Source organism: Notamacropus eugenii, chromosome 6, assembly GCF_028372415.1.
Source record: "Notamacropus eugenii isolate mMacEug1 chromosome 6, mMacEug1.pri_v2, whole genome shotgun sequence".
Taxonomy (NCBI): domain Eukaryota; kingdom Metazoa; phylum Chordata; class Mammalia; order Diprotodontia; family Macropodidae; genus Notamacropus; species Notamacropus eugenii.
Window position 1 is genome coordinate 226,048,326 of NC_092877.1, and position 26,640 is coordinate 226,074,965.

Here is a 26,640-nt window from a genome sequence, read left to right on the forward strand (position 1 = left end):
ATTATAAATGGGAGTGAGGGATTCTATCCAGCAAAAGGAAAGAGATTATTCCAGACGTGGGGACTGATCCACAAATATGGGAGGCGTAATGTCATATGTATGGGTAAAAGAACAGTCTGACTGGAATAGAATGCTTGAAGAGGAGTAATTTTTTTTTTTTTAAATTCTGGAGGGGATAGCAAAATAATGAAAGGCTTTAAAAGTCAAACAGAAAATGGTGCATTTTATCCTAAGAAGGAGCAATAGGAACTTCTAGAACAAAAGAGTGATATAGTCAAAAGGTGTCATATAGGAATACCAATTTAGCAACTGAATAGAAAATAGATTGCAGAGTAGGAAGGAGAGCAAATAACAGGTCAGTCATCACAATCACCAGTCCAGGTAAAAAGATATTATCACATATACAACTCTGGTGTCTATGTGAGTTGAGATACGGGAATGGATGCAGAGAGATAATCAACAAAGCTGCTAAGACAACTAATTAGAAGAGAGGACTGAAGAAGAGAGGACAGTCAAGTGTGACTTGTAAGTCGTGAATCTATATGACTTGAAGGATATCCTCAAAAGAAATAGGGAAATCAGTTTGAAAGACTTAAAACTCTAACCAAATAATGAGGAATCAAGATTCCAAAGAATCAGTGATGAAGCACTCTACCCATCTCCTGAAAGAAAAGTGATCAACTTAGGTTGGTAAATGCAACAGACTGTGATGCTTCATGTTATAATACAGCCACACATTTTTGTTTAAAGGTTTTTATTTTTCTATTTTTTTTTTGGTTAATGGAAGAGGAAAGATGGGGGGTAAGGAAGAAATGAAATTTCATTAATTAAAATTAAATTAATTTTTTAAATAGAGATATTAGAGAACTGAGTTTTGGGGGAAAGATACTTGTTTTGGGGCAATATGAGTTTCTGATACATATGATACATCTAGGGGCAAATGTTCAATGTACAGTGATGTAAGAATGGAGCTCATGAAACAGATGAGGAATGGAGATTTAAATTTAACAGTGATTTGAAGAGAAAAGAGAGCTGAACCCACGGGAATTAACTGGACCACCAAGACAATGTGGAGAGAGAAAAAGATCCCGAACAGAGCCCTGACTCAAATGGGACAATGCACGGTTGATGATCCAGCAAAGGTTCCTGAGAAAAACTAGAAATAGAGAATAGTCAAAAGTATCAAATTCTACAGAAAGAATGAAACAGAATAATAAATAAAATAAAAACTGAAGAAAGCACTGTACTAGGAATCAGGAGACCCAGGTTCCAATTCCAGCCTTGCTCATACACTATATAAATGACTTTTAAACAAATCTTTTTACTTTTCTTGAATACATTTACTACATTACAATTAATAGCAACATTAGCATAGTAAAGGATTTTGGCCAACATGATTAGTAAATTTCCATAGCTCTAAAATTGTACAATATTATGAGGGAAAATAATTTTAGTATTTTATTAGGAAAATAAATACCAACTATACCACTTTCATTATGCAGAGTTGGTCATTTTTGTAACTCATACAATGATGAACACTCAGAATATCAACACTCACTTATAAATTGGCTCATCTGGATAAGTACAATCCACTTTAATATTACCTTTGTAATTGACTCAGTAACACACTATGACAAAAAACAAAGACAGATTATATTCTATTTTTATGTTCTCAAGGGATGAAAAAAAATTACCTGATTTCTTTAATTACATTTAAGGGTACAAGAAGGACACTTAACTAGTATATGGATAGGTGTCTATCCAATTCATGAAACCAATTAATAAATAAATGTGATGGAGTCAAGGACTATCTAGACTATATAGTGATTAAAAAATCACAGTGTTACTTTTTTCTTTTTTTTTTTTTACAAGTTGAACTTGTTTCTGAAGTTATTCTGAAAATATCCATGACATTTTATAGTAGGAAACCAGAACAAATATTAAGCTTCTCCACCAACCCCCAATAATGACACAATAAAATGCATTCCCCTTAGCATATCGTGTTTGTTGTCCTTCGGCCTCAAAAAAAACCCAAATGACATCATTATGTTGGGGTCAAGATACAATGTGTCTGATTAGGTCTGATCAGACCAACACAAGCTTGCAAGCTCTGCCACAAGTCCAACACAAACAGTCCACATGAACACTTAGAGGTATCTCTAAATTTACACATCTCATGTTTCTTTTGAGCAACTACGATTCTGCTCTGCTCATACAGCACAGCACCTTCTTCGATGAGGCCACACCCTGCTGGGGAGTCCTTTGTAATTATCTCCCATTTCTCATAATCAATTCCAAAGTTCTTCAGAGACATTGAGAGTATCTTTGTATTGCTTGTTCTGACCTCCATGTGAGTGCCTGCCTTGCGTGAGTTCTCTGTAAAATAGTCTTTTGAGCAAATTTATGTTTGGTATTTGAAAAATGTGGCCAGCTCACTGGAGTTGTGCTCTCTGCAGAAGACTCTGAAGCTTGGGGGGTGGAGGCAAGATGGCAGAGTAGAAAGCCTGACCTGCTCTAGCTTTCCCTCCACAGCCCATAAAATACCTGTAAAAAAATTACTCTAAACAAATTCCAGAGCAGCATAAGCCACAAAACAACAGAATGAAAGAGATTTTCAGCTCAAGATAGCCTGGAAGGATGACGGGAAAGGTCTACTGCACCAGGCTCAGACCAGAGCACAGTCCAACCAGCACGGCATGGACACAACTAGAGCAGGTTTCAGGGCACTGAATCATGGGTAGCAGATGCGGTCTCCAGATTTCTTAATCCTCAAATGCCAAAGACAGCTTCAAAGGTCAGTAAGAAAGCTCTTTCACCTGGAAAGGAGAAGCTCAGTTCAGTTCCAGCCCCAGGCCGATGGCAGCAGAAGCCATAGCAGCGTTCATTTTTGGAGCCCTCAGCCTAAAGACCCTAGGAGAATAGAACAGCTGATCTGGGTCTCAGTCTTGAGAGGCAGTCCTGGGGTGAGCAGGAGCACTGGCATGGTGGAGCTAATGGAGGGTCTAGAAACGGAATCCTACTCACAGATCCTAGGCAGAAAATAGTGCTTGTGGTTGCTCCCAGAACAGAGCACAGGCCAGGAGAGAAGTAAACTCCTCTACCTTGATTGTACCACCTTAGAGGAACTGAGAACTTACAAGTCCCTAGCGTATACCCTTCACTTGACAAAAGACTCAAAAGTCCAGTAAGTGGCTGGGAAAATGCCTCAAAAAGGGAAAAACAATAAGATCATAGAAGGTTACTTTCTTGGTGAAAAGGTATTTCTTTCATCTTTTCAGATGAGGAAGAACAAAGCATACCACTGGAGGAAAACATCAAAGTCAAGGCTTCTACATCCAAAACCTTCAAAAAAAAATGTGCAATGGTCTCAGGACATGGAAGAGCTCAAAAAGGATTTTGAAAATCAAATAAGAGAGGTAGAGGAAGAATTAGGAAAAGAAACAAGAGTGATGCAAGAAAATCATGACAAGCAAGTCAAACAGCTTGCTAAATGAGACCCAAAAAAATGTTGAAGAAAATAACACCTTTAAAAATAGACTAATCCAAATGGCTAAAGAGGTACAAAAATCCAATAAGGAAAAGAATGCTTTAAAAAGCAGAATTAGCCAAATGGAAAAGGAGGTCCAAAAGGTCACTGAAGAAAATAGTTCTTTAAAAATTAAGAATGGAGCAGATGGAAGCTAATGACTATATGAGAAACCAAGAAATTCTAAAACAAAACCAAAAGAATGAAAAAATAGAAGACAATGTGAAATATCTCACTGGAAAAACAAGTGACCTGGAAAATAGATCCAAGACATAATTTAAAAATCATTGGTTTACCTGAAAACCATGATCAAAAAAAGAGCCTAAACATTATCTTCTAAGAAATTATCCAGGAAAATTGCCCTGATATTCTAGAACCAGAGGGTAAAATAGAAATGGAAAGAATTCACTGATCACCTCCTGAAAGAAATCCCAAAAGGAAAACTCCTAGGAATATTGTAGACAAATTCCAGAGTTCCCAGGTCAAGAACAAAATACTCCAAGCAGCCAGAAAGAAACAATTCAAGTACTGTTGAAATATAATGAGGATAACACAGGATTTAGCACCTTCTAAAAAGGGATCAAAAGGCTTGGAATACGATATTCCAGAGGTCAAAGGAGACAGGACTAAAACCAAGAATCACCAACTCAGAAAAACAGTATAACATTTCAGGGGAAAAAAATGGAATTTCAATGAAATAGAGGAGTTTCAACATTCTTGTTGAAAACACCGGAGCTGAATAGAAAATCTGACTTTGAAAAGATAAACACGAAAGAGAAGCCTTAAGGAACTCATTAAAGTAGAACTGTTTACATTTCTACATGGAAAGATGTTATTTGTAATTTATGAGATCTTTTTTAGTATTAAGCTAGTTAGAGGGAATATATGTAGGTGTGTATGGGTATGTATGTACATGTACATTATATATGTGTAAGTATGTATATGTACATATGTGTATGTATATGTATATATGTGTGTATATGTTATGTGTATATATGTATGTGTGTGTGTAAAAACACACACATAGGCAGAGGGCACAGGGTGAGCTAAAAATAAAGGGAGAATACCTAAAAAAAAATAGAATAAAATAAAATTTACTGTTGAATGGAATGTACTAGGAGTAAGAGAAAGGGAGAGGGAGAATGTAGCAAATCATTTCACATACAAGAGGAAAGAAAGAGCTTCTACAATGGAGGGGAAGAGGGGGGAGATGAAAAGGAAATAACTGAGCCTTACTCTCATGGGATTTGGCTTAAGGAAGGAATAACACACACTCAATTGGATATGGAAATCTCTTTTACCCTGCAGGAAGGCAAGGGGGAAGGGAATAGGAGAAGGAAGATAATAGAAGGAACAGCAAATTAGGGAAAAGGATAATCAGAGGCAAACCCTATTGTGGGAGCACAGGTCAAGGGAGAGAATGGAATAAATGAAGGACAGGATAGGACAGAGGGAAATGTGGTTAGTCTTTTACAACATAACTATACCGAATTGCTTGTTTTCTCAAAGAGAGTGGGTGGAGAGGGAAGGAGAGAATATGGAACTCAAAGCTTTAAGAATGAATGTTAAAAATTGTTTTAACATGCAACTAGAAATTAAGCTATACAGGCAAAGGAGTATAGAAATCTATTTTGCCCTATAGCAAAATAGAGGGGAAGGGGGATAGAAGAAGAGTAGGTAATAGAAGGGAGGACAGGCTGGAGGAAGGGGTGGATGGGGTGCATACTGTCCTGGGGTGGGTTGGGGAGAGATGGGGAGAAAATTTTGAATTCAAATTCTTGTGGAAGTGAATGTTAAGAACTGAAAAATAATTATATATTTTTAAAAAACTATAAAGGGAGCACTAAGGGGAAAAAAAAAAGAGTTTGAAGCTTGACAGTTCAGCTCAAGTAAGGACTTTCTTTCTGGTACCTTATCTTGCCAAGTGATCTTGAGAATCTTCCTAATTCAAAGATAAGCTACTCAGTTTCCTGCCACAGCACTAACATACTGGTCCAGATTTCATATGCATACAACAATGAAGTCAGCACAATGGTTCTGTAGACCTTCAGTTTGGTAGGTCCTAATATCTCTTCTATTCTACACTTTCCTTCAGAGCTTCCCTAACACTAAGCTACCTCTAGCAACACTCATCATCTATGAGTACATCCCTGGAAAGTATACAGCCAGAGGAAGGGAATTTATCCACAGAATTCAAAACTTCTCCATTTGCTCTAACTGGTGGTTCTACATACAAATGATGTGGTGCTGACTAGTGGCAAATCTGTGTTTTCTTAATATTAACTGTCAGGTCAAAATAAGCAAAAGAATCAAAATTAGCAGAGAATCAATCGATACTTTTGCATTTAAGCCTCAGAGGCTGTACTGAGAGCACAATCATCTACAAACAAAAAGTCATGCACCAACTTTCCCTCCACACTACTCCTGGCATGTAACCTTTTAAAGTTAAATAATTTATCATCAGTGCAGCAGCTGACCTTGATGCTATTTTTGCTCTGGTTGAAGGCATCTGACAACATCATTGAAAACATCTTGCTAAAAAGCATGGAAATATGCAGATAGTCCTGTTTTATTACACTGTTAACTGAGAAAGCACAAATGTATGGTACATTATTCAGAACCCATGAAATCATGCTATTGTGGAATAGCATACAATACTAATGAACTTCTCCAGATAACAAATTTTGCTATGATCTTCCACAAGCCCTCAAATGACAGTATTAAAGGCCTTGGTCAGATCAAGGAATGTTGTATATAGATTTGTGTTCTGCTCCTCATTATTTCTCCTGGAGTTGTCAGGCAGCAAACACCGTATCAATCATTCCTCAGCCCTTACTGAAACTACATTGGCTCTCGTGTAGATGACTATCTTTCAGGTGAAGGATCAGTCTATTAGAGACTCTGAAAAGAATCTTGTCAGCAGAGACTAAGAGAGACAGAACAATCTATTTCCTTTTCTTTTATAGAGATGGACAACGAAGGCATCCTTGAACTCTTGGGGGATAACCTCCTCTTACCATGTAACCCAGAAGATTTCAGTCAGCTTTTATACAAGCATTTCTCTAAGCTTAACTTGCACTTTACTTCTGATGAAGTTAAATGTTGCTTCTTAGAGATGGATAAACTATCCTGCTGGTAAACCCTGTGGATTTCTTATTTTTCATTTAGCAGCTTCTGAACTTCCCCATCATTTTCATCAAACCTATCTTGATGTTTGTGAGTGTTCTGTTTGTGGGTAAATGCAATGCTGTACATCAAATCTCTGAAAGCTGCCCACTTCTTGTCTGCTCCACTGCTACCAAGCATGTGTTGGCTCAGGTTTCCCTCCAAGTTAGCAACTAACTGTTTACCCACAGAGAAGTATTCTAATCTGTTCACATTAAGTCTTCTGGTAGTTATCTTGCCTTGAGGCTACCACTTTTGATGAATACAAATGTTCATCTTGGAAAGCATAAGTCTGTGATCAGTCCAACACTCTGCACCACACATCACCTTTGTCACTTTCACATCCTGTTTCTTCTCCTTACAATGACACAGTCAATCAAATGTCAATGTTTGCTGCAAGGGTGCATCCACAAACTTTTATAGTGCTTAGGTAAATCAAAGAAAGAGTTAGTGACCAGAAGGTCATACTATGCACCAGTCTTAAGTAGTAAGTGATCATTGTTTCCAACTTCCCTCCTCCCAAGGACCCCCTGCCATACCTGATAGTCTGGGCCTACTCCATCATTTAAGTCACCAGAATTATAAACTGGTCGTTTTTCTGCACACTGATGATCATGGTCTCCAGGTCTTCACAAAACTTTTCTTTGACCTCAAGAGGATTCATCACGGTGGGAGCATTAAGCACTGATGATGGTGGCATGGTGTTTTCATGAAAAGGGCAATTTCATTGTCAGGAGCCTATCACTCACTCCTTTGGGAGGCATACAAGCTTGTTGACTAAATTAGCTTTGATGGTGAAACCTATACCAGCTTCATGGCATTCCCTGTCACTGCAGCCACTCCAGAAAAACGTATCCAGCTCTGACTTTGACAAGTTAGCCTTCATTTGCTAGTCTTGTTTCACTCAGGGCTGCTATTTGGATGTGATACCTGGTGAATTCTCTCACAATAAGAGCTAATCGTCTATCGGATCTCATAGATTTTATGTTGTTCACAAGTATGTGCATATTCCATGTACCAATGGTGAACGGAATCATCTTCATAAAAGTTTTTACATCTTTTTTTCTGTTTCAACCACAGAGTACGATTCCCATCTGCTTCTACAAGCAGGCCAGGGTTATGTTAGGTGAAGTAGACAATTTTTAGGGCATTTTCAGACCCTTCCTCATGCCAGGAGGTAACCTGTATCATCCTTTAAAAAGGCTGTACAGAAACAAGGGAGCTGTCAAATCCCACTGCTACATTAGTCCATGGAGAAGATGACCCTATGGCATGAGTCCCTGTGTGCAGGGTTGTGACTACAGCTCTCAGTATATACACATCTGCTACTTCACCACTTTCCTGTTGTCACAGGACTTTGAGGTAGGTAAAAAAATCACAAATTGGTATGGGTGATGTTTTTTGACTCATACATAAATTAGATTTAAGTGAGTCAGAGTTGGGCAAAGTCATCAGCCTCACTCTCTCTTCAAGGGTCATAGGAGTCCAATGGCAAGACAAAAGTTAAGACAATCAGAGACAGCCTAGGATGGAGCAGATGATCTTGGCACCTTCAATGTCTAACCAAACTCTAAGCATTACACAGAACCTGCTTTAGCCACCTTCATGGCCAGGGGAACAAACTACTCTCATTCACCCATTCTCCTGGGGAAGTCTTCACATGTTTGGGGAAAACATCTCCCTAACTTACTGAAAAGTCTAAGTTCCATCAGATATCCTCAAACTAGTTTAGCCCATCTGCACAAATGGTTTCCCAGGGAGTGGCTGCTGCCCATGCTACAGCTTCATGGAGTCATAGATGAGAGCTGGGTGACCAGTTGGACACCAAACATGGAAAACAGTCCTGAAAAGGGCTCAGCAGTCGTTATAGCAAAGGTATTGGTCTTCCCATAATACCTGTATGCCTAAGCATATGGTACAATTTTCTGTTATGCCTGGTTAGTAGATGATCTAAGTCACAAAACTATGTAGGAAATTCAACATAAAATTTATGATCTAATATATCAACATAAATTGCAAAAGCACTAGAAACTCCCCTAGAAGGATTTCTGGCAACTTAATAAATTCATCATTATTTTCCATCTCTATCCCAGTGAACATCAAGAATATGCATATTAAGAATACTACTTTTTCAAGTATACATTGACTTGCTGCACACATACATACACTGACACCCAACCTCAGGCAAAGTAATTACAGGAACTATCAACTTGGGCAAATTAATGGTCATTTAAAAAATTATTATTATATCCACTAATTCTTTTATTTTTTTCAAAGTATAGAAAAGAAAAATGTATCCTATGGAAATGATATACAATACACAAAAGCAAAAACTTCCCCCAAAATTATCACCAATGGCCATCAACAATGGAAACTTACCTTGGTGCCTCCTCCACTACCTTTTGATTTCTTCTCTGGATTGAGCATTCTCTTTCATTAAGCCACAAAGCATTTCCATGTTTATCACCCAAAACCTATGAGAATCAGATAATTTTAAACAATTATACATTTTTGGATGCAAATTACATGTTAATAGTAGCAGCTAACATTTATAATATACTATTTTTAAGATTTGTAAGACATTTTACTTCCATCATTTCATAGAGTCCTCAAGATAATTGATTGACATATCAACATATAAGAAACTAAGGTCCAGAGAGAGGTTGAGCGTGTTGTTCCTAAACATGAAGCCAGAAAGATGGAAGTAAGGAACCTCAAACTAGATCTTTCTGAATCCAGAACTCTCTTCACTAAATCATGCTCCTTTCTCTTTATTTCTACATCATTCCCAGAATTTCTATGGCAACGCATTCTCACCACTGATGACAGAAGAACTACCATAGTTGAACTCTAACATACAAGGACCCAATTTACCATAGGAGGAAATAAAAATGGCACTAAGATGATGAAATGGCTGTAGTCAAATGTAGAGAGGAAAAGTCTGTGGAAATTACACAATTTTGAAGGTTCTAAGGAATTCATTTTCAAAATTCCTCAGTGAAGGGAGGATACTAAAGAAATGGAGGGGAAAAAAATCAGTTTTAACCAAATGGTAGTTGAGAAGGAACCACTGACCTTTACATTTATTTTTTCCAACTACACAAAATCCTTATGACTATATAATAATGTATATGCAATGGGAAACTCCTTAATGAAACACTGACAAGGGAACAGGCAGGCTTTTACAAATGATGCTATAAAGAATAACAAATATTCAGACAATGAATTTCATGACCGACAAAGAAAATAAAAGATGACACCAAGTTTATTTTTTGTTACATATGAAGCAGAAAGGTACACTGTGTTAAGAGTGCTGGAAATAGAAATAAAACATATAGTTTCAAAATTCAGATCTAAAATATGACAAGTATGTGATCATGAACAAGTCATTTATTGTTTCTGAGCTTGTTTCCTCAAGCATAAAATGGAGATAATGATACTTGTACTATCTGACTTATATGCTCGACATATAACACCTTGCCAAATTCTAATGTTTTATATAAATATGATTATTAACTTAAAAATTGACTCATTAAAGCAAGTCTCTCTTACCACATGCTTTCATTCTAATTATTAACATCATAAAAGATTCTTTGATAGACAAAAATGAAGACAACTTCTTTCCTTTTAAAATCCTTCTATATCATTCCCATTCTTTGACACGGTTATTCTCCTTGCCAAGAAAAAACTATTTATGCATGCCCTTAATCTCATCTCTTCCAAGTCCACCAGAAGCTTGCCCCTTTGATTATTATCCTTTTCATCTACACCCTCTCCTTGATCTACTGGCTCCTTGCCAAATGTCAATACATGCTCAACTGTCTCCTATCCTTAAAACACTTTTCACTTAAACAAGCCAGCTCATTCAAACTAGTGTTGGTCAATATGTCAATTAACAATCATTTACTAAGCACATTAAGTGCCAGAAACTGGGGTTATAGAAACAAAAGTAACACAACTCTTTCCCTAACAGAATTTACATTCAAGGGATACATAATGCTGGCATAAAATCAACTGGGGAATGGCTAAAACAAATTATGGCATATAAATGAAATGGAATATTACTGTGCATTAGAAATGATAAAAGGGCTGGTTTAAAAAAAAAAACTTGAAAAGATTTATATGAACTGGTATAGAATGAAGTAAGCAGAACCAGAACAATTTACACAAGGAAAACAAAATTACAAAGAAAAAAAAAACTGTGAAAAATTGAAGAGCTTTGATCAATACAATAACTAACCATAATTTCAAAGGACCAATGATGCTATCTAGCACCTGACAGAGAGATGATGGATTCAGGGTGCAGAAAACTGTCTACTGAAAATAGACAATGTGGAAATTTGATTGGCTGGCTATCCACACATTTGTCAAAAAAGATTTTCTTTTTTTTAATTCAACGAAATGATGGTAGAAAAATAGATTTTTAGCAATTTTTAAAAACAAATTAGTTATATCAAAGAAATGGAAAAATAAGAAAGGGTCTGCTGAAGAAGGCAGCATTTGAGCTGAGACTTGAAGGATGATATAGATTTTGAGAAGCAAGTTCGTCCTTTTGTTGCCAAAGAAGACCATGCCATTAGAGAAATAATGACATGACTTGCACTTGACTTTGTTTTTTTTCTGAGTGAGGGTGGGCTGTGCAGGTTACCAGCCTCACTTCTCCTCCAGAGTCATCTGAATCCAGTGACCAAATATTCATCAGGATGACTGGAGATGATCCAGGATGAGGCAATTGGGGTTAAGTGACTTGTCCAAGGTCACGCAGCTAGTGAGTGGCAGATTTTGAGAAGCAAAGGTGAGGAAAAAGAACATTCCATATATAGGAACACTCTGCACAGAAATACAAAAAAGAGATGAAATCTTTATGGAAGGAAAAAAGCAGTAGGCCAGTTCAGGTAAAACCTAGTTTATGAGAGGGCATAATATATAACCAAGCTGGAAAGACGGACTGAAACCTACATTATGAAAGGCTTGATTTGTCAGAGGATTTTATATTTCATTCTAGGGACATCAGGAAGCCACTGATGCCCTTCAAGCAAAAGGGTGATATAACTGGAACTATGCTTTAGTTCTGCACTCAGCAAGAGTGTGAAAGATGGGGTACAGAGCACAAAAAATAGATACAAGGTTATCAACTACAGAATTACTGCAATAGCTCAGGCAAGAGGTACTAAGAGTCTTAAAATTACTTGTTTGTTATGGTCTAAGTGGAAAGAGAAACATAAATGCAAAAGTTATTTGAGATTTTAAAACTTGGCAATTCAACGAATGTGAAGAATGAATGAGTGTGAAGAGTTAGTTAAGGACAAAACTTTGAATGACTGGAAGAAAGATAGTGATCTTAACAGATATAGCAGAGTTTGGGACAGGGTTGGTTTAGGAAAAAGCATTTCAGAGAAATTCCTAAACAAAAGCTGAACATTGCTCCTCCTTTTCACTTACTGTTTACTTGTCAACTCCTTGCAATCTAGTTCTAACCATATGATAAAAACATCTCTGAAAAGTTATCAATGCTTTCCTAAATTATTCAAGTGGTTGGTCTATACTCAGTAATCATTCTTCTTGACAATTCCGCAACTTTCATCATTCCACCTCCTTCTATTTTCCAGCATACACACACTCATACACAGACACACACACACATACTCACACACATACACGCACACACTCACACACACTCACACAAACACACAGACTCATATACATAGACTCTCACACACACACTCACACACATAGACTCATACACACACACACACACTCATACACATACTCATACATACACACTCCTACACAGACTCATACACACACACACACATAGACTCATACATACACCCTTACACACATACTCATACACAAACACTCATACACAAAGACTCATACACACACTCATACACACACACACATACTCATATATACACACTCATACAAGAGTTGAAAACTCTTTAGAAAGTGAGCTCCTTGATGGCAGGAGCTTTCTTGCTTGTATTTGTATTCCCAGTACTTGGCATGTGTCAAGGACACCACTACCCTTTCAGTCACTTAGCCTCCCAAGCTATGTGTCCCCAACACTAAGAGGAAGGCCTTCATCACTTCAAGCCTATACTATTGCAATAACCTTCCAGTTAGTCTTTCTGACTTAAATGTCTCTCCTCTCTCCAATCTATCCATTGAGCTATCAAAGTGATCTTCCTAATACTACTGTGCTATAAGAAATGCTAAATAGGAAGACTTCAGAGAGGCCTGAAAGGATTTATATGAACTGATGCTGAGTGAAAGGAGCAGAACCAGGAGAACTTTGTACACAGTAGCAACCACAGTGTGTGAGGAATTTTTCTGGTAGACTTAGCCCTTCACAGGAACGGAAGGACCTAAAAAATTCCCAATGGACTTGAGGCAAAATGCCTTTCACATTCAGAGAAAAACTATGGAATTGGAATGCAGAATGAAGCAGACTATTTTTTCATGTTATGTTTTGGTTTGGTTTTTTTCATGGTTTCTCCCATTCATTTTAATTCTTCCACACAACATGACTAAGGTGAAAATGTATTTAGTAAGAATGTATGTGTAGAACCCATGTACAACTGTGTGCCATCGTGGAGGGGGGGAGGAGAAAATCTAAGACTTGTGGACGTGATTATAAAAAAACTGAAAACAAATAAATTAATAATAAAAAAGTAATCTTCCTAAAGTGAGGGTCTCTTCCATATTACTCCCTCCCCCACCACTCAATAAACTTCAGTGGATCCTGTTATCTCCTGGATCACATATGAAATCATCTGACATTTAAATCCCCTAATAATCGTCATACCTTCCAATCTTCGTACACCTTATTCCAACTCCTCAACAATACCATCATATACTCTGTGTAAGCCCAGCACTTCAGCATAGTGCCTAGAACATACTAACTGTTTAGTAACGTTCTTGAAATTGACTTGATTTTATGGACTTAGCAATCTGTCCAATCTGACCCTCAAGAAATTCTTAAGAGCCTTTCTATTACTCTGCCCTCTTTCATGATTTTCTTTCCATTATGCCTAAAACACAAACATGTAAAAAATAAAGAAGTAGTACCAACTACTTACCAATTCTACCATAAAACATAAGCATATCTCATTTAGAAAGTAGTGACAATATCTGTCAGCAATTTCTTCATTTACTAGCATCACGGCATTGTAATTTTGGAAAAGAGCTAACTTCAAAGCCCAAGATCTGACAAGCAAATTTTACTATATGACGGCTCTTAATTCTTTAAAGGTATTTTGTGATATCCTTTTGTAATGTTAAGAGAATGTGAAGATCTTCCCTGCCCCTTAATAAACCCATATGACCTGCTTTGAGCTTTGGCCCAGAGCACAGCTTGAATTACCTGAAGCCCATGGGTGGGAGGATCTTGCTGAGTGGGTGGAGCAGGAAGGATGCAGCAAGCAGAGAGAATGAGGTGGAGCTGAGAGAGCAGGCAGAGCAGCTAGCATGAGTGAGAGAGGGAATGATTTTGCCGAAGGGAGCTTGTTTGTGAGGGGGTCTGACGCAGGGAAAGCTTGGGGATGGTGGTCCTCCCTCCATTGGTAATGTGTACAACCTTTCTTGTTACCATGTGGAATTGGATTTCTGGCATCTGAATAAATATTTTGGCTTCATCTTTGAGGAAGAGTGTTTATACATGCATACTCGTAGTATGCATGCCGCTGTGGGTATTGCAATGACATTACAGCTTCCCCCAAAACACTTTAGATTTAGAAAGTAGATTAACCAAAATATACTCTCTTGCCACCTTCTCATAAAATACCCTAGTTATTATAATACTGATTTCTCATAATGCTTTTGAAAATATTTTGTTTAACCAAAGAAATTCATTATCCATTGGTCTCTTAGGAAGGCCAGTATATTAGGATTTTCTTATATATAATGTTTCACCTAGGGCTTAAGAAAACTTTCACAATTCAGTTCATGTGTGCTGTAGAAGGCAACTGTGTGAACAGTAGAGAAAACTGAAAAAGATTTCACTAGGATTTAGCCACTGTGAAGTAATAGACATTGGTCAGGGTAACCTATTATATAAGTTAACTATTCACTGAGAGATTACTGTTTCTAAAATGTTAGTACTTCCTCAAAGATTTGAGTTTGATTCTGGCTTCAGGTAATTAGTAGTTATGTAACCATCTCTCTCAGTCTTAATTTTCAACCTCGGAAAAGGGAGGCAGTAATAGCACCTGCAGAGTGTGCTTGTGAAGATCAAATGAGGTAACATATATAAATCATTTTGCAAATCTTAAGGTACAATATAAATGTTAGCTAATAGTCTTCTTCTTCTTCTTCATCTTCTACTACTACTACTACTACTACTACTACTACTACAAATAGTAATTTTAGAAGGGTATAATCCAAGAGATTATTTAAGAAGTGATACAAAAGCAAGTCAAAATTTCAAGAATTTCCAAGAGTTGCTGCCAAATGAATACAAATAAAGGGTTTGTAACAAGATACATCACTATAGATTATAGGAACAGACATATAGGATCACAAAGAGAAATAGATGTTCTGGTAACTAGCTTAAGAAATACTAAGCAATCAAATACATATTACCTTTCCCAAATCAAATATGGAATAAAAGAGGGCAGTAATCATCACAAAGGCAATTAAATAATAAAATTTGTGGCAAAAGGATATAGCCCAAGCTTAACTGGTTTGGTGTCAACTCCTAAGCATGAAAGGGTCTAAATTATTTGCTCCATCCCATATCTCAGCAGGCCATACTACAAATCAAAATTATTCTTACTAAAAATTACTAAGCAGCTGTCAAAATGCCTCAGGCTCTCAATAAAAAAATCAAGGGAGACATTATAAGGAATTTGTATCTTCAATTGTGAAAAAGAAATGAAACATCTGTTAAGGAAACTGACACACTCATTAGAGACTTCTTGTCAGATAAGAACTAAGAACAATTAAATCTCAGAGATTGGACTTGAAACAAAAACACAAAACAATTAACCAGCACAACCTACTAAAATGAAACCCTGAATATCTGAAATAACATTATTATGCAAAGTGTATCTACTTTGAAATTCTGGGGTGACAAAGAAAATCAAGTACATTGCCTTCCATAACCATTATTTGAGTTAACAAGAGCTTACGGACTCTGACACCTCAGAATCGTGGTTCCAAAATAAGAAAGCCACCCAGAGGTTATGAAATCTTGCTGTCAGATAAGGAGCAAAACTCAGATTTGAAACCAGTAATTAGATTGTAATTAGTAGTGGATACATAAGAAGTCTTTTTATATATCCCATTGTGCTTTAAAAATCGTTTTGGAGATTCAAAGAAAGAAAAATTATAGGTCCAACGCTGATCACTGGATTTATGTCTTGGTTTTGTTAATGTTCTATGGTCCTACCTGCTAGTCTATATTTCAAATAAGTCTATCAGTGAAAGATTTAAACCAAGGATCTTCATTACTAAAGACCCCTGTAAAATCAAAGCTGATTCTTCCTTACTCAATCTGAAAAAAAGTTTTAGGAAAAATTTCTATGTTTACACAACCAAACAGAAGGTTAAAAAACATATACAACATATACACAGAAGAGAAAGAATCATTTTATTATAAGAGTATTTTCTATCTTCCCCAGAAATTTTAGGAGACTTGAAAGAAAAACATAAATGGTCTTAGTAATTTAATATTTTTATAAACCAAAATAATCTGATTATTTAAAAGTCTAAAATTTATATGCTTTAAATAATTCTAAAATATAGCTCATTCAACTCATGGGAATGAGTAGAAATTAAATGCAGTAAAAATCATGTGAAAAATATCTAGATGCAAGTGACAAATAGATACTGAATCTGGCATAAACATCTATGACATTGAAGAACATGTAAAAATGGAGAACACCAACAATAATTCATTTGATAGAACCAGGAAAAGTTGGCAAGAGATAAAACCAAAAAAAGCATAAAAGGAACTTGTGGGAATGAAGACAGTTAACTGAGGCCAAAGAAACAGATACAATTATACTGGAGCAAGTATAAAAACAGAAAGCATTTCAATCACTTGTATGGTATGTCACTGGATAAACAGCAGAATGATGAAACAAGGCATTCGATTAAAAAAATAGATTCTTTCTCCAAACTGCAGTACAAAGAGTACTATAATAATGAATAAATAACAGTGAAATCATTTGGTTTATTTAAGAGAATACTAATTAGTTAACTGACTTGCTGGTTAGAGAGAACAAGAGTTCCTGACTCAATTATATTTAAAAACTCAAAATTCCTTAGTTGTAGACTTTCCTAAATCAGTACCAATGCTCACTGATTGGGATGGCCTCTCTCTTTTTATTGATCAAACCAAATGTTAACCAATCTTCAAGACCCTCCAAAAATCCAAAATCCTGACTAAGCTCTCCTTTAACTACTAGACAGAAATAATCTTTGCCTCCTCTAAACTACTTAGGAACTTCCTGACTACAGCATTTATTTCCAATTTTCATTTGTTGTTTATAAACAATTTTTACATTTCTCTATGATCATGATTTATGATTATTTGCATATAGAAGGCAGAAGAACATATAAATTAGCAAAGTACCTTAAATATAAGAAGAAATATTGGACAAAACTGTTCTGCAATAATACAACTAAACTGGCAGCACTCAACACTATAACTGTATGAGAATTTAGCCAGCCATCGATGGGTGACTTCATGGAGCAATCTCTGATAGGTAACACCTGAGGAGAATCTAATAACTGTGCTAAAAATAACTTAGATTTAAATACCATGAAGCTACAGTCAGGATAACACAAGGTTTAACAGCATCGACACTAAAAGATTGAAGGGCATGGAACAATTATATTCTGAAGAAAATATTAGCTGGACTTGCAACCAAGGATAACCTGAATGGAAAAAAAAAAAACAGAAATGAAGGGAACTAAGGTATTTTCAGACGCTTGTGAAGAAAACACCAGAACTCAATAGAAAACTTGACCTATTAGACTCAGGAAAAATACAAGAAGGTAATTATTAAAGACTAATTATAAAGGACTTAATAAGGTCAAAATCTTTACTTCTTATATAAGAGAAATTTACCTGAAACTCTTACGAATGTTATCATTACTTGGATAGTTTGGAAGAGCATGCAAAAATAAAAGGCTTAGGATTGAGTTGAGTATGATTAGATGATGCTGAAAAATAAAACTGGGTAGGGAGAAGTAAAATGGAGCAAATATCTCATAGAAATGAGGCATGGATAGAAGAACTGTTATAGAGACAGAAGCAAGTAGAAGTCTGGTAGAACCTTACTCTCATCAGAACTAAGTTAAAGAGAGAATAACATACATCTAAAAGTCATTTTAACTTACAGAGAAATAGAAGGGCAAGGGGAGAGGGTAAGGGAAGGACTCTTAGAAGGATATGCAGATCAAGAAATAGGAGGATAATGGGAGAGGATGAGAGAGGGATTCTGAAGGTTTGGTAAATTAAGGAATAGAAGGGAGAAGAAAAGAGAGAAATTCTTAGAAGGGATGCAGATTGGGGAGGCAGTGGTCAGAAGTCAATTAGATATTTAAGGAGGGACAGGGTAAAGAGAGAGGGAGAGAAGGAAGGATAACCAGTGATGAAAAGTAGGATGGAGGGAAATCACAACTAATAATTATACCTTTGAACTCATCCATGGAACAGAAACAGATAGAAATATGGATTAAAAACCAGAATCAACAATACATTGTTTACAAGAAATTTTTAAAAGAGAGATACATATACAGTAAAAATAAAGGGTTGGAATAGAATTTTTTATACTTCAACTGATGCAGGAAAAAAAAGCACGGGTAGTAATCATTATGTCAAAGTTGAACTGGGTTTAATTAAAAGAGATAAACAGGGAAACTATATTATGATAAAAGGAATCAAAGAAAATGAAGCAATAGCAATACGATTCCTATAGTAATCAAATGTGCTCTCTCTCTCATATATATAAATATATATAATATGTATAGATATGTAAGTATGTGTGTGTTGTATCCACATTTTTAAAGGAAAAGCTAAATGAATTTACAGATGGAAACATACAGTAAAACTATAATAGTATGACATATACATAACAATAACAGTATAACAATATATAACATATAATAAAAATATAATAGTTATAATAAACTATAATAGAAATAAAAATTGCAGGAATCAATGGGGCAAAATGGGCATTGGGGTACTAAAACTATTCCCTCTTTGCAGACAACATACTTGGAAAATCCCAGATATACAACTAAAAAGTGGAAACATAATTTTGGCAAAACAGCAGCATATACAATAAACCAACATAAATCATTAGCATTTCTATATATCACCAATAAAACCCCACGAAAAGAAATAGTAAGAGATACCCCATTTAAAATAACTGTTACTTCTGTAAAATAACTGGGAGTATATCTGCCTAGATAAACCCAGGAATTACATGAACATAATTTTAAAACATTTTTTATACAAATAAAATCATATTTAAATAATTAGAAAAATATAAATTGTTCATGAGTGGGCAGAGTCAATATAATAAAAATGAAAATTCTTCTTAAACTAATATACTTATTCAATGCAATCCCAATGAAACTGTCAAAAAATTATTTTACTTAGTCAGAAAAAAATGATAAAATTCATTTGGAAGAACAAAAGGGCAAGAATAGCAAAGAAATTAATTTTTTAAAATGTAAAGGAAGGAAGTCTAGAAGCACCAGATCTTAAACTGTATTATAAGATGATAACTGTCAAAACTATTTTCTACTAGGTAAGAAATAGAAAGGCAGACCTGTAGAACAGAAGACATACAATACACAGTGGTAAATGATTATAGCAACCTTGTGTCTGATAATTACAAAGATTTTAATTTTTAGGATAATAATACACTATTGGGTAAAAATTATTGGGAAAACTAGAAAGCAGTCTGACAGAAATCAGGCATAGATCCGTATCTTACATCATTTAACAAGATAAGATCAAAATGGATATATGACCCAGATGTAAGAGGAGATAGCATAAGAAAACTAGAAACATGGAACACATTACATATCAGATTTATGGATAAGAGGAGAATTTGTGAATAAACAGGAGATAGAGAACACTTCAAGATATATAATGGATAATTTTGATTATATTAAATTAAAAAGGGTTTGTACAAATAACATCAATGTTGCCAAGATTAGAAGGAAAGCAGAAAATTGGGGGGGGGGGATTTATAGACGGTTTGGTCTTATATCTCAAATATACAGAGAAGCTTTTCAAATTTGTTTTAGAATATAAGTCATTCCCTTACTGATAAGTGGTCAAAGATATGAAGGCAGTTTTTCAATGAAGAAATCAAAACTATATATAGTTATATAAAAAAATGCTCTATATCATTACTGATTAGAGAAATGCAAGTGAAAACAACTTTCAGATACCATCTCTCATCTATCAGACTAACTAAAACAACAGAGGAGGAAAATGATAAATGTTGGAGGGCATGTGAAAAAATCAGGACGTTAATACATTGTTGGTTGAACTGTGAACTAATCCAACCATTTTGGAGAAAAATCTTGATTTATATTCAAAGAGTTATCAAACTGCCTATACCCTCTGACCCAGCAATACCAGGGAAAAAGGAAAAGAACCTATATGTTCTTTTTTTTTAAATTATTTTTTAATGTTTAACAATCACTGCCATACAATTGAGATTTTATCCCCCCCCACACTTACCCCCCACTACCCCCCTCCCTCCCCACGACTGCACACAGTTCTGTATAGGTTCTACATATACTTTCCTATTGAGTACATTTTCACTATAGTCATGCTATGTAGTCAGACTAGAATAAATGGAAGAAATCATATAACAAATCAAAACATGATACACAAAAACATACACATACACAAACATGATCTGCTACATTCTGCGAATGACTTCCATATTTCTTTCTCTGAGTATGGAAGGCATTTTGCCTTAGAGAACCACCATTGGGATTTTATTTTATTTTTTTTAAGAAGTTCTTGCGTTATTACAAAATTCCAAGTCTACCAGAAAAAACTCTCGCACACTGTGGTCGTTGCTGTGCACAAAGTTCTCCTGGTTCTGCTCCTTTCACTCAGCATCAGGTCATATAAGTCCTTCCAGGCCTCTCTGAAGTCTTCTTGTTCATCATTTCTTATGGCACAATAGTACTCCATTACATTCATATACCATAATTTATTCAGCCGTTCCTCAATTGATGGACATCCCCTTGACTTCCAGTTTTTGGCAACTACAAAGAGTGCTGCTATAAATATTTTTGTACATGTGGGACCCTTTCCCATTTTTATGATCTCTTGGGGATACAGTCCTAGTAGCGATATTGCTGGGTCAAAGGGTATGCACATTTTTGTAGTCCTTTGGGCATAGTTCCAAATTGCTCTCCAGAATGGTTGGATGCGCTCGCAGCTCCACCGACAATGAATTAGTGTTCCAACTCTCCCACATCCTCTCCAGCATTTATCATTTTCTTGTTCTGTCATGTTTGCCAATCTTATAGGTGTGATGTGGTACCTCAGAGTTGTTTTGATTTGCATCTCTCTAATCAACAGTGATTTAGAGCATTTTTTCATATGATTATAGATATCTTTAATTTCTTCTTCCGAAAATTGCCTGTTCATATCCTTTGACCATTTATCAATTGGGGAAAGAACCTATATGTTCTAAAATATTTATAGCAGCTCTCTTTGTGGTGGTAAAGAACTGGAAATTGAGGGGATGCCATTCAATTTGGGAACAGATAAACAAGTTGTGGTATATGATTGTGATGGAATACTACTGCACCGTAAGAAATGATAAACTGTCTGGTTTTAGAAAAACAGGGACTTACATGAAATAATGAAGAATGAAATGAACAGGACCCCGAAAACTTTGCATACAGTAACAGCAATACTGCTTAAGGAATAATTGTGAACAACTAAGTCATTCTGAGTACTATAAATACTCAAATCAACTATAAAGGACCTCTGAAGGAAAATGCTATCCATCTCCAGAGAAAGACCTCATAAATAGAGGTACGCATGGTATGGCTTTACAAATATTTATAAATCTGTGTCAAATGGTGACCTTTTTTACCACAGGGTTGGGAGGGAGGGAGGTAGTTCAGAACTTAAAATGAAACCAAAAAATAAAACCAATGGGTTTTCTTTCCCAAAAAACAGGGCTATTTTTGGTTTGTTTGTTTTTTTTAAATTTAGAATTCAAGAGACTAACCGTAATTTTATATCTTCAACTTTGTGGTTATTCTTTGATATAAGCCATTAGGAAAAGTACTCAAAAGAACAATACTAAATTCTCCCCAGGAGCCTAGAGATATTTCTGGAATTGGGAGTATAGACAGTACTAAATGTACCTCCATTTAATTAGTTAAGAACAAGCAGGTATCTGTGTAAGTTTAATTCACCAACGTTCTCATAACTGCAAATTGTGCAATTCTCTATCTCTGGAACTTCCTATCAGGTACTCAGGAAACACAGAACTACAGCTCCAGCAGCATTTCCCAATGCCAGCAGAAAAAGGCTCCTGCTTACATGTGAGAAACAGCAGAAGTACTGGCCTAGAGCAGTCTCTGCCTCGGTTGCTTTTTGCATTTCTTAATGCCTTTGTGCCATTACAAGAGGGCAGTCAGGTCACAGCAGGAGCTCTTTCTGAACAGACAACACAGGCAGCTAAGGCCCACAGCAATCTTCTTCCCAGGGGTCAACCTCAGTTCTACCACAGACAAGAGGTCTCAAGTCCCAGCAATGGCCACAAAACACTTCAGACACATGGCAAAATTATGTCCTAGCATAGGGCAGAAGAGCTCAAGACCTCAAAGGGAATGACCTAAAGGAATCTCATTGATTTTCTCCAATATTGAACCTAAACTACTAGGAGACTGGCCTTACTCAGGCACAGCTCAAAACAGGTGGTAGATAAGGTGTGCATAGGAAAGCAAATACAAAGTAATTTCATATTATAATACTAACAACTTAGTTGATCAGGATAGGCATAAATAGGAAGTGGGACTTGAACAAAATTTTGGAGAAAGGGATTTTAAGAGGCAAAGGTGAAAAGGGGGTGCATTCAAGGCATGGGAAGTAGATGATACAAAGATAAAGAGATGGGAAATGGAGCAGAGGAGTAGATCCCATCCAGCACAACCTGAAGAAGACTCACCAGGGCAGAAATGCCAGAAAAAGAGGGAGCCTATATTTCTGCCACTCTGAACTATATGAGCACTCTAGCTGGCTAACAGGGTCCAACAAGAATCCAGCAAGCAATCTATTCTTTCATAAACCCAAACCAGGAACTTGCAGAGCTCAGAGAGCAGCAATCAGATTTTTAACTGTACAACACTTAATACACCAAGAAAGGAGCAACAGGACCAGCCCAGATCTTCATTCCAGAAGAGCAGCAGAGGTCAGCCCTAGCATCAAGTCCAAGTCAGAAAGTAGACAAGAAAGAGAAAACCAAAAGCTAATCCCACCATAAAGAACCATTATGCTGATAGGGAAGCACAAGATACAAACCCAAAAGAGAATGATTCTAAAACATCCTCCAAGGAAAACAGAGCTTGGGTACAAACTCAATTAGAATTCCTGGAAGTAATAAAGAGTTTTAAAATAAAAGTTTAAAAATGCTTTTCATACATGAAATGAGAGCACTTGAGGGAAAAAATGGAAAAGACATAAGATTTATGGAACAAAGAACTTGGAAGGGACTAACAAGCTAGTACAAGAGGTACAGAATCTTGCTGGATAAGTTCCTCCCTTTCTTCCTGCCCCACAGTTTCCAACTTCCTTTTATGTATTCTCTTCCCCCATTAGATTGTAAGCTTCTAAGATCTTTGAAGACAGGAACTGTCTTTTTTTTTTTTTAATTTGTATCCTCAGCCCTTGTCAGAGTGCCTGGAATATCATAGGCATTTAATATTCATTGATTGACATACACATACACGCACTTAAACAAAGAAATATATTTCACTCAAAAGAGAAATATGAAGGAAAGGAGTCAGGGGTTTCGGGATGGGAGAATTAGAGAGAAGGAAGGAGGCAAAGTGAGGAAGGATGAGTCCTAAGCAAAACAGACTCTAACTAAGGATGCACAAAAATATTTATGGCTATTTTTGAGGCAGCAAAGAATGGGAATCAGATGGAGTCCCAATAAGCTGAAAAACGGATGAACAAGTTATGGTATGTAAATGTGATGGAATAGTATTTGCTATAAGAAATAATGAAGCAGACGGTTTCAGAGAAATCTGGGAAGACTTCTATGAACTGATAAAGAACAAAGTGAAATTAAAAATAGAATCTGAATTGTAGAGCTTACAGAAAGAAGCAAGGTATAAGCAGACTGAAAAGGAAAGGGCCAGTTTATAAATGATTTTAAATGCAAAAAGAAAAAGGAAAAAAAGATGTCATTCTATTTGATGTTGGAGGTAACAGGAAGTCACTGAAACTCATTGAAGAAGGAGGGTGATGTGATCAGGCTTACATTTTACAAAAATCTCCATGGCATCTGAGTGGAGGACAGACTGGAGTGGGGAGAGATATGAGGCAAAGAGACAGCTTGTGTAATAATCCAGGAGAAAGGTGATGAGAGCCTCAACTACAAAGGTAGTTATATGAGTAGAAGTACGGGAAGTATATTAGAGATATTATGCAAAAAAATGACAAGATTTGGTAATGGATGGGCATGCAGAATAAATGAGAGTTAAAACCCAAGGATGACACAAGGATGATAATCTGGACAGTAATAGGGGAGTTCGATGCAGTAGTGTTAGGAAGAAGACAATGTGTTTTTTGGACATGTTGAGTCTGAAATGGCTCTAGCCATTGAGATGCATAAGAGGCAATTGGATAAATATGGCTATAGCTCAATAGAGAGACTAAGGATGGATATACAGATCTGGGAATCACCTGCATAAAGATACTTGAATCCTTAAGACTTGACATGATCACCTAATGAGATAATAAAGAGAAAAGGGGACCCAGCAGAGAATCTTGCCAACACACTAACAGAGGATAAGACATGGATAAAGTACAAGAAAAGGGAACTGAGAATGTTTGAATAGATAAAGAGGAAAACCAAGAAGATCAAAAGTACCATGAAAACCTAGAAAGGACAGAAGGTCCAGGAGAAAGTGATCAGCACTTCAGAAGGATAAAGTTTGAGGAAAGATCAAGAGGTTTAGTATAAAGAGTTCACTGAAAATTATAGAGGGTAGTTTCACAGCAGAAAGTATTCCATTTTTGTTTTTTATATTTTCTATGCCTAGCACATGGTAGGCACTTTTAAATACTTGCTGATAGAGTAGAAGTCAAGATGAGCCTGACAACTCAAATACCCAGAGATCTGTGATCTCATAGATTCAGAAGTTCTCTCAATAACGCAGATCACAACCCATCCATGGCTACCAATTTTGTGACTTTTATCCATTACGTTGACTACAGAAAGTTTACCCAATGTGTTAGAGGCCCTCTTGACTTTCTCTTGAAATTCCAAGGGTGCCATTGTCATCCTAGTGCTGTACATCTAACACTGTCTCACTCTTGTCATGTGACCAACCTATCTTCATTTCCTACCATATGTTCCCTGATAGGAATCTTCTACTTCAGTTCCTCTTCCAATACAGGCTGTAGGTTACTCATACCTACCATGTCTCTCTCCATTCCCCTATGAAACCCCCAAATATGCTCTGTAGATGCCACAGAATCCACTGATGCTGCAAAATTACAGATATTCTAAAATGGAAATAGATCAGAAATCTATCTGTACAAATAGATCCAGCCTACCACAACACAAATCTTTAATACGGAATTATATAATAATTTCAGTTATGCAAAGTGTTTCTTTTCCACATAATACTTTTGTGAGCTAAAGTAGTACAAATACTATTAACTCTATTTTACATATGAAAAAACTGAGACTCAGGTAGTTAAAGAGACTTGTCCAGAGTCATAAAATGTATCTTAGAACACTGACCAAAACCCAGGTGCCTCCTTAATCCAATTGTAGTACTCATTTTCTGTATAATTTGAAACTTTCTTCTGGACCATTTGCAAGTATTTTCACCCTACTAGTGAAAATAAGTGGAGCAACCTCCAGGACTGTTCAGGCTTCAAGCTGGGCACATTATTAAACTTAGATAACCTGACCGCAAATTCATCAATGTACTCCATAAATGATGGTCTTGGGCTGGGAAAATACTATTCTTTTTAAGATTTATTAGAAAAGCACTTTGAAATGTACTAACCTGGATTTCTATATGCCGAGGATTATCAATAAATTTTTCTATTAGTAACCTATCATCACCAAAACTTGAAGCAGCTTCTTGAGATGAAAATCTAAAACCATCCCTTTAAAAAGAAGAAAAAAAGGTGTTAAACTAGCAAGAGACAAAACTCAGATCTCAGTACATATATAAACCCAATAAGTATAAATAAGGCTTTTAATTAAAAATTTTTCTATAATGTTCCAGAAGATCAAAGCCAAATTCAAAAGAAATTAATCTTTTTTTTTTTAACTTTTAACATTTATTTCACAACATTTTGGGTTACAAATTTTCTCCCCTTTTATCCCCTCCCCCCCCCAAACCCAAGCATTCTAATTGCCCCTGTGACCAATCTGCTCTCTCTTCTATCCTCCCTCTCTGCCCTTGTCTCCGTCTTCTCTTTTGTCCTGTAGGGTCAGATAGCTTTCTTGACCCCTTAACCTGTATTTCTTATTTCCCAGTGGTAAGAACATTACAGTTGATCCTAACACTTGGAGTTCCAACTTCTTTTCCTCCCTCCCTCCCCACCCAATTCAACATAGGCCAAATCTGTGTAGTTTTGCAAAAGATTTCCATACTAGTTGTGTTGTATAGGACTAATTATATTTCCCTCCATTCTATCCTGACCCCCATTACTTCTATTCTCTTATGATCCTTTCCCTCCCCATGAGTGT

The 26,640-nt window shown here is 36.2% G+C and overlaps 1 protein-coding gene across 3 annotated transcripts in view; it reads right to left on the bottom strand.

The window, feature by feature from the left end:
* The window catches only part of PCCA (propionyl-CoA carboxylase subunit alpha), a 492,766-nt gene that overhangs the window by 289,517 nt on the left and 176,609 nt on the right, over window positions 1–26,640 (bottom strand). For all 3 annotated transcript variants that reach the window (XM_072622036.1, XM_072622038.1, XM_072622037.1), the window contains 2 exons: window positions 25,949–26,051; window positions 9,071–9,165 (listed from right to left, as the gene is read on the bottom strand). In XM_072622036.1, the coding sequence (XP_072478137.1) occupies window positions 9,071–9,165; window positions 25,949–26,051 (198 nt within the window). The remainder of the gene's footprint in view (window positions 1–9,070; window positions 9,166–25,948; window positions 26,052–26,640) is intronic.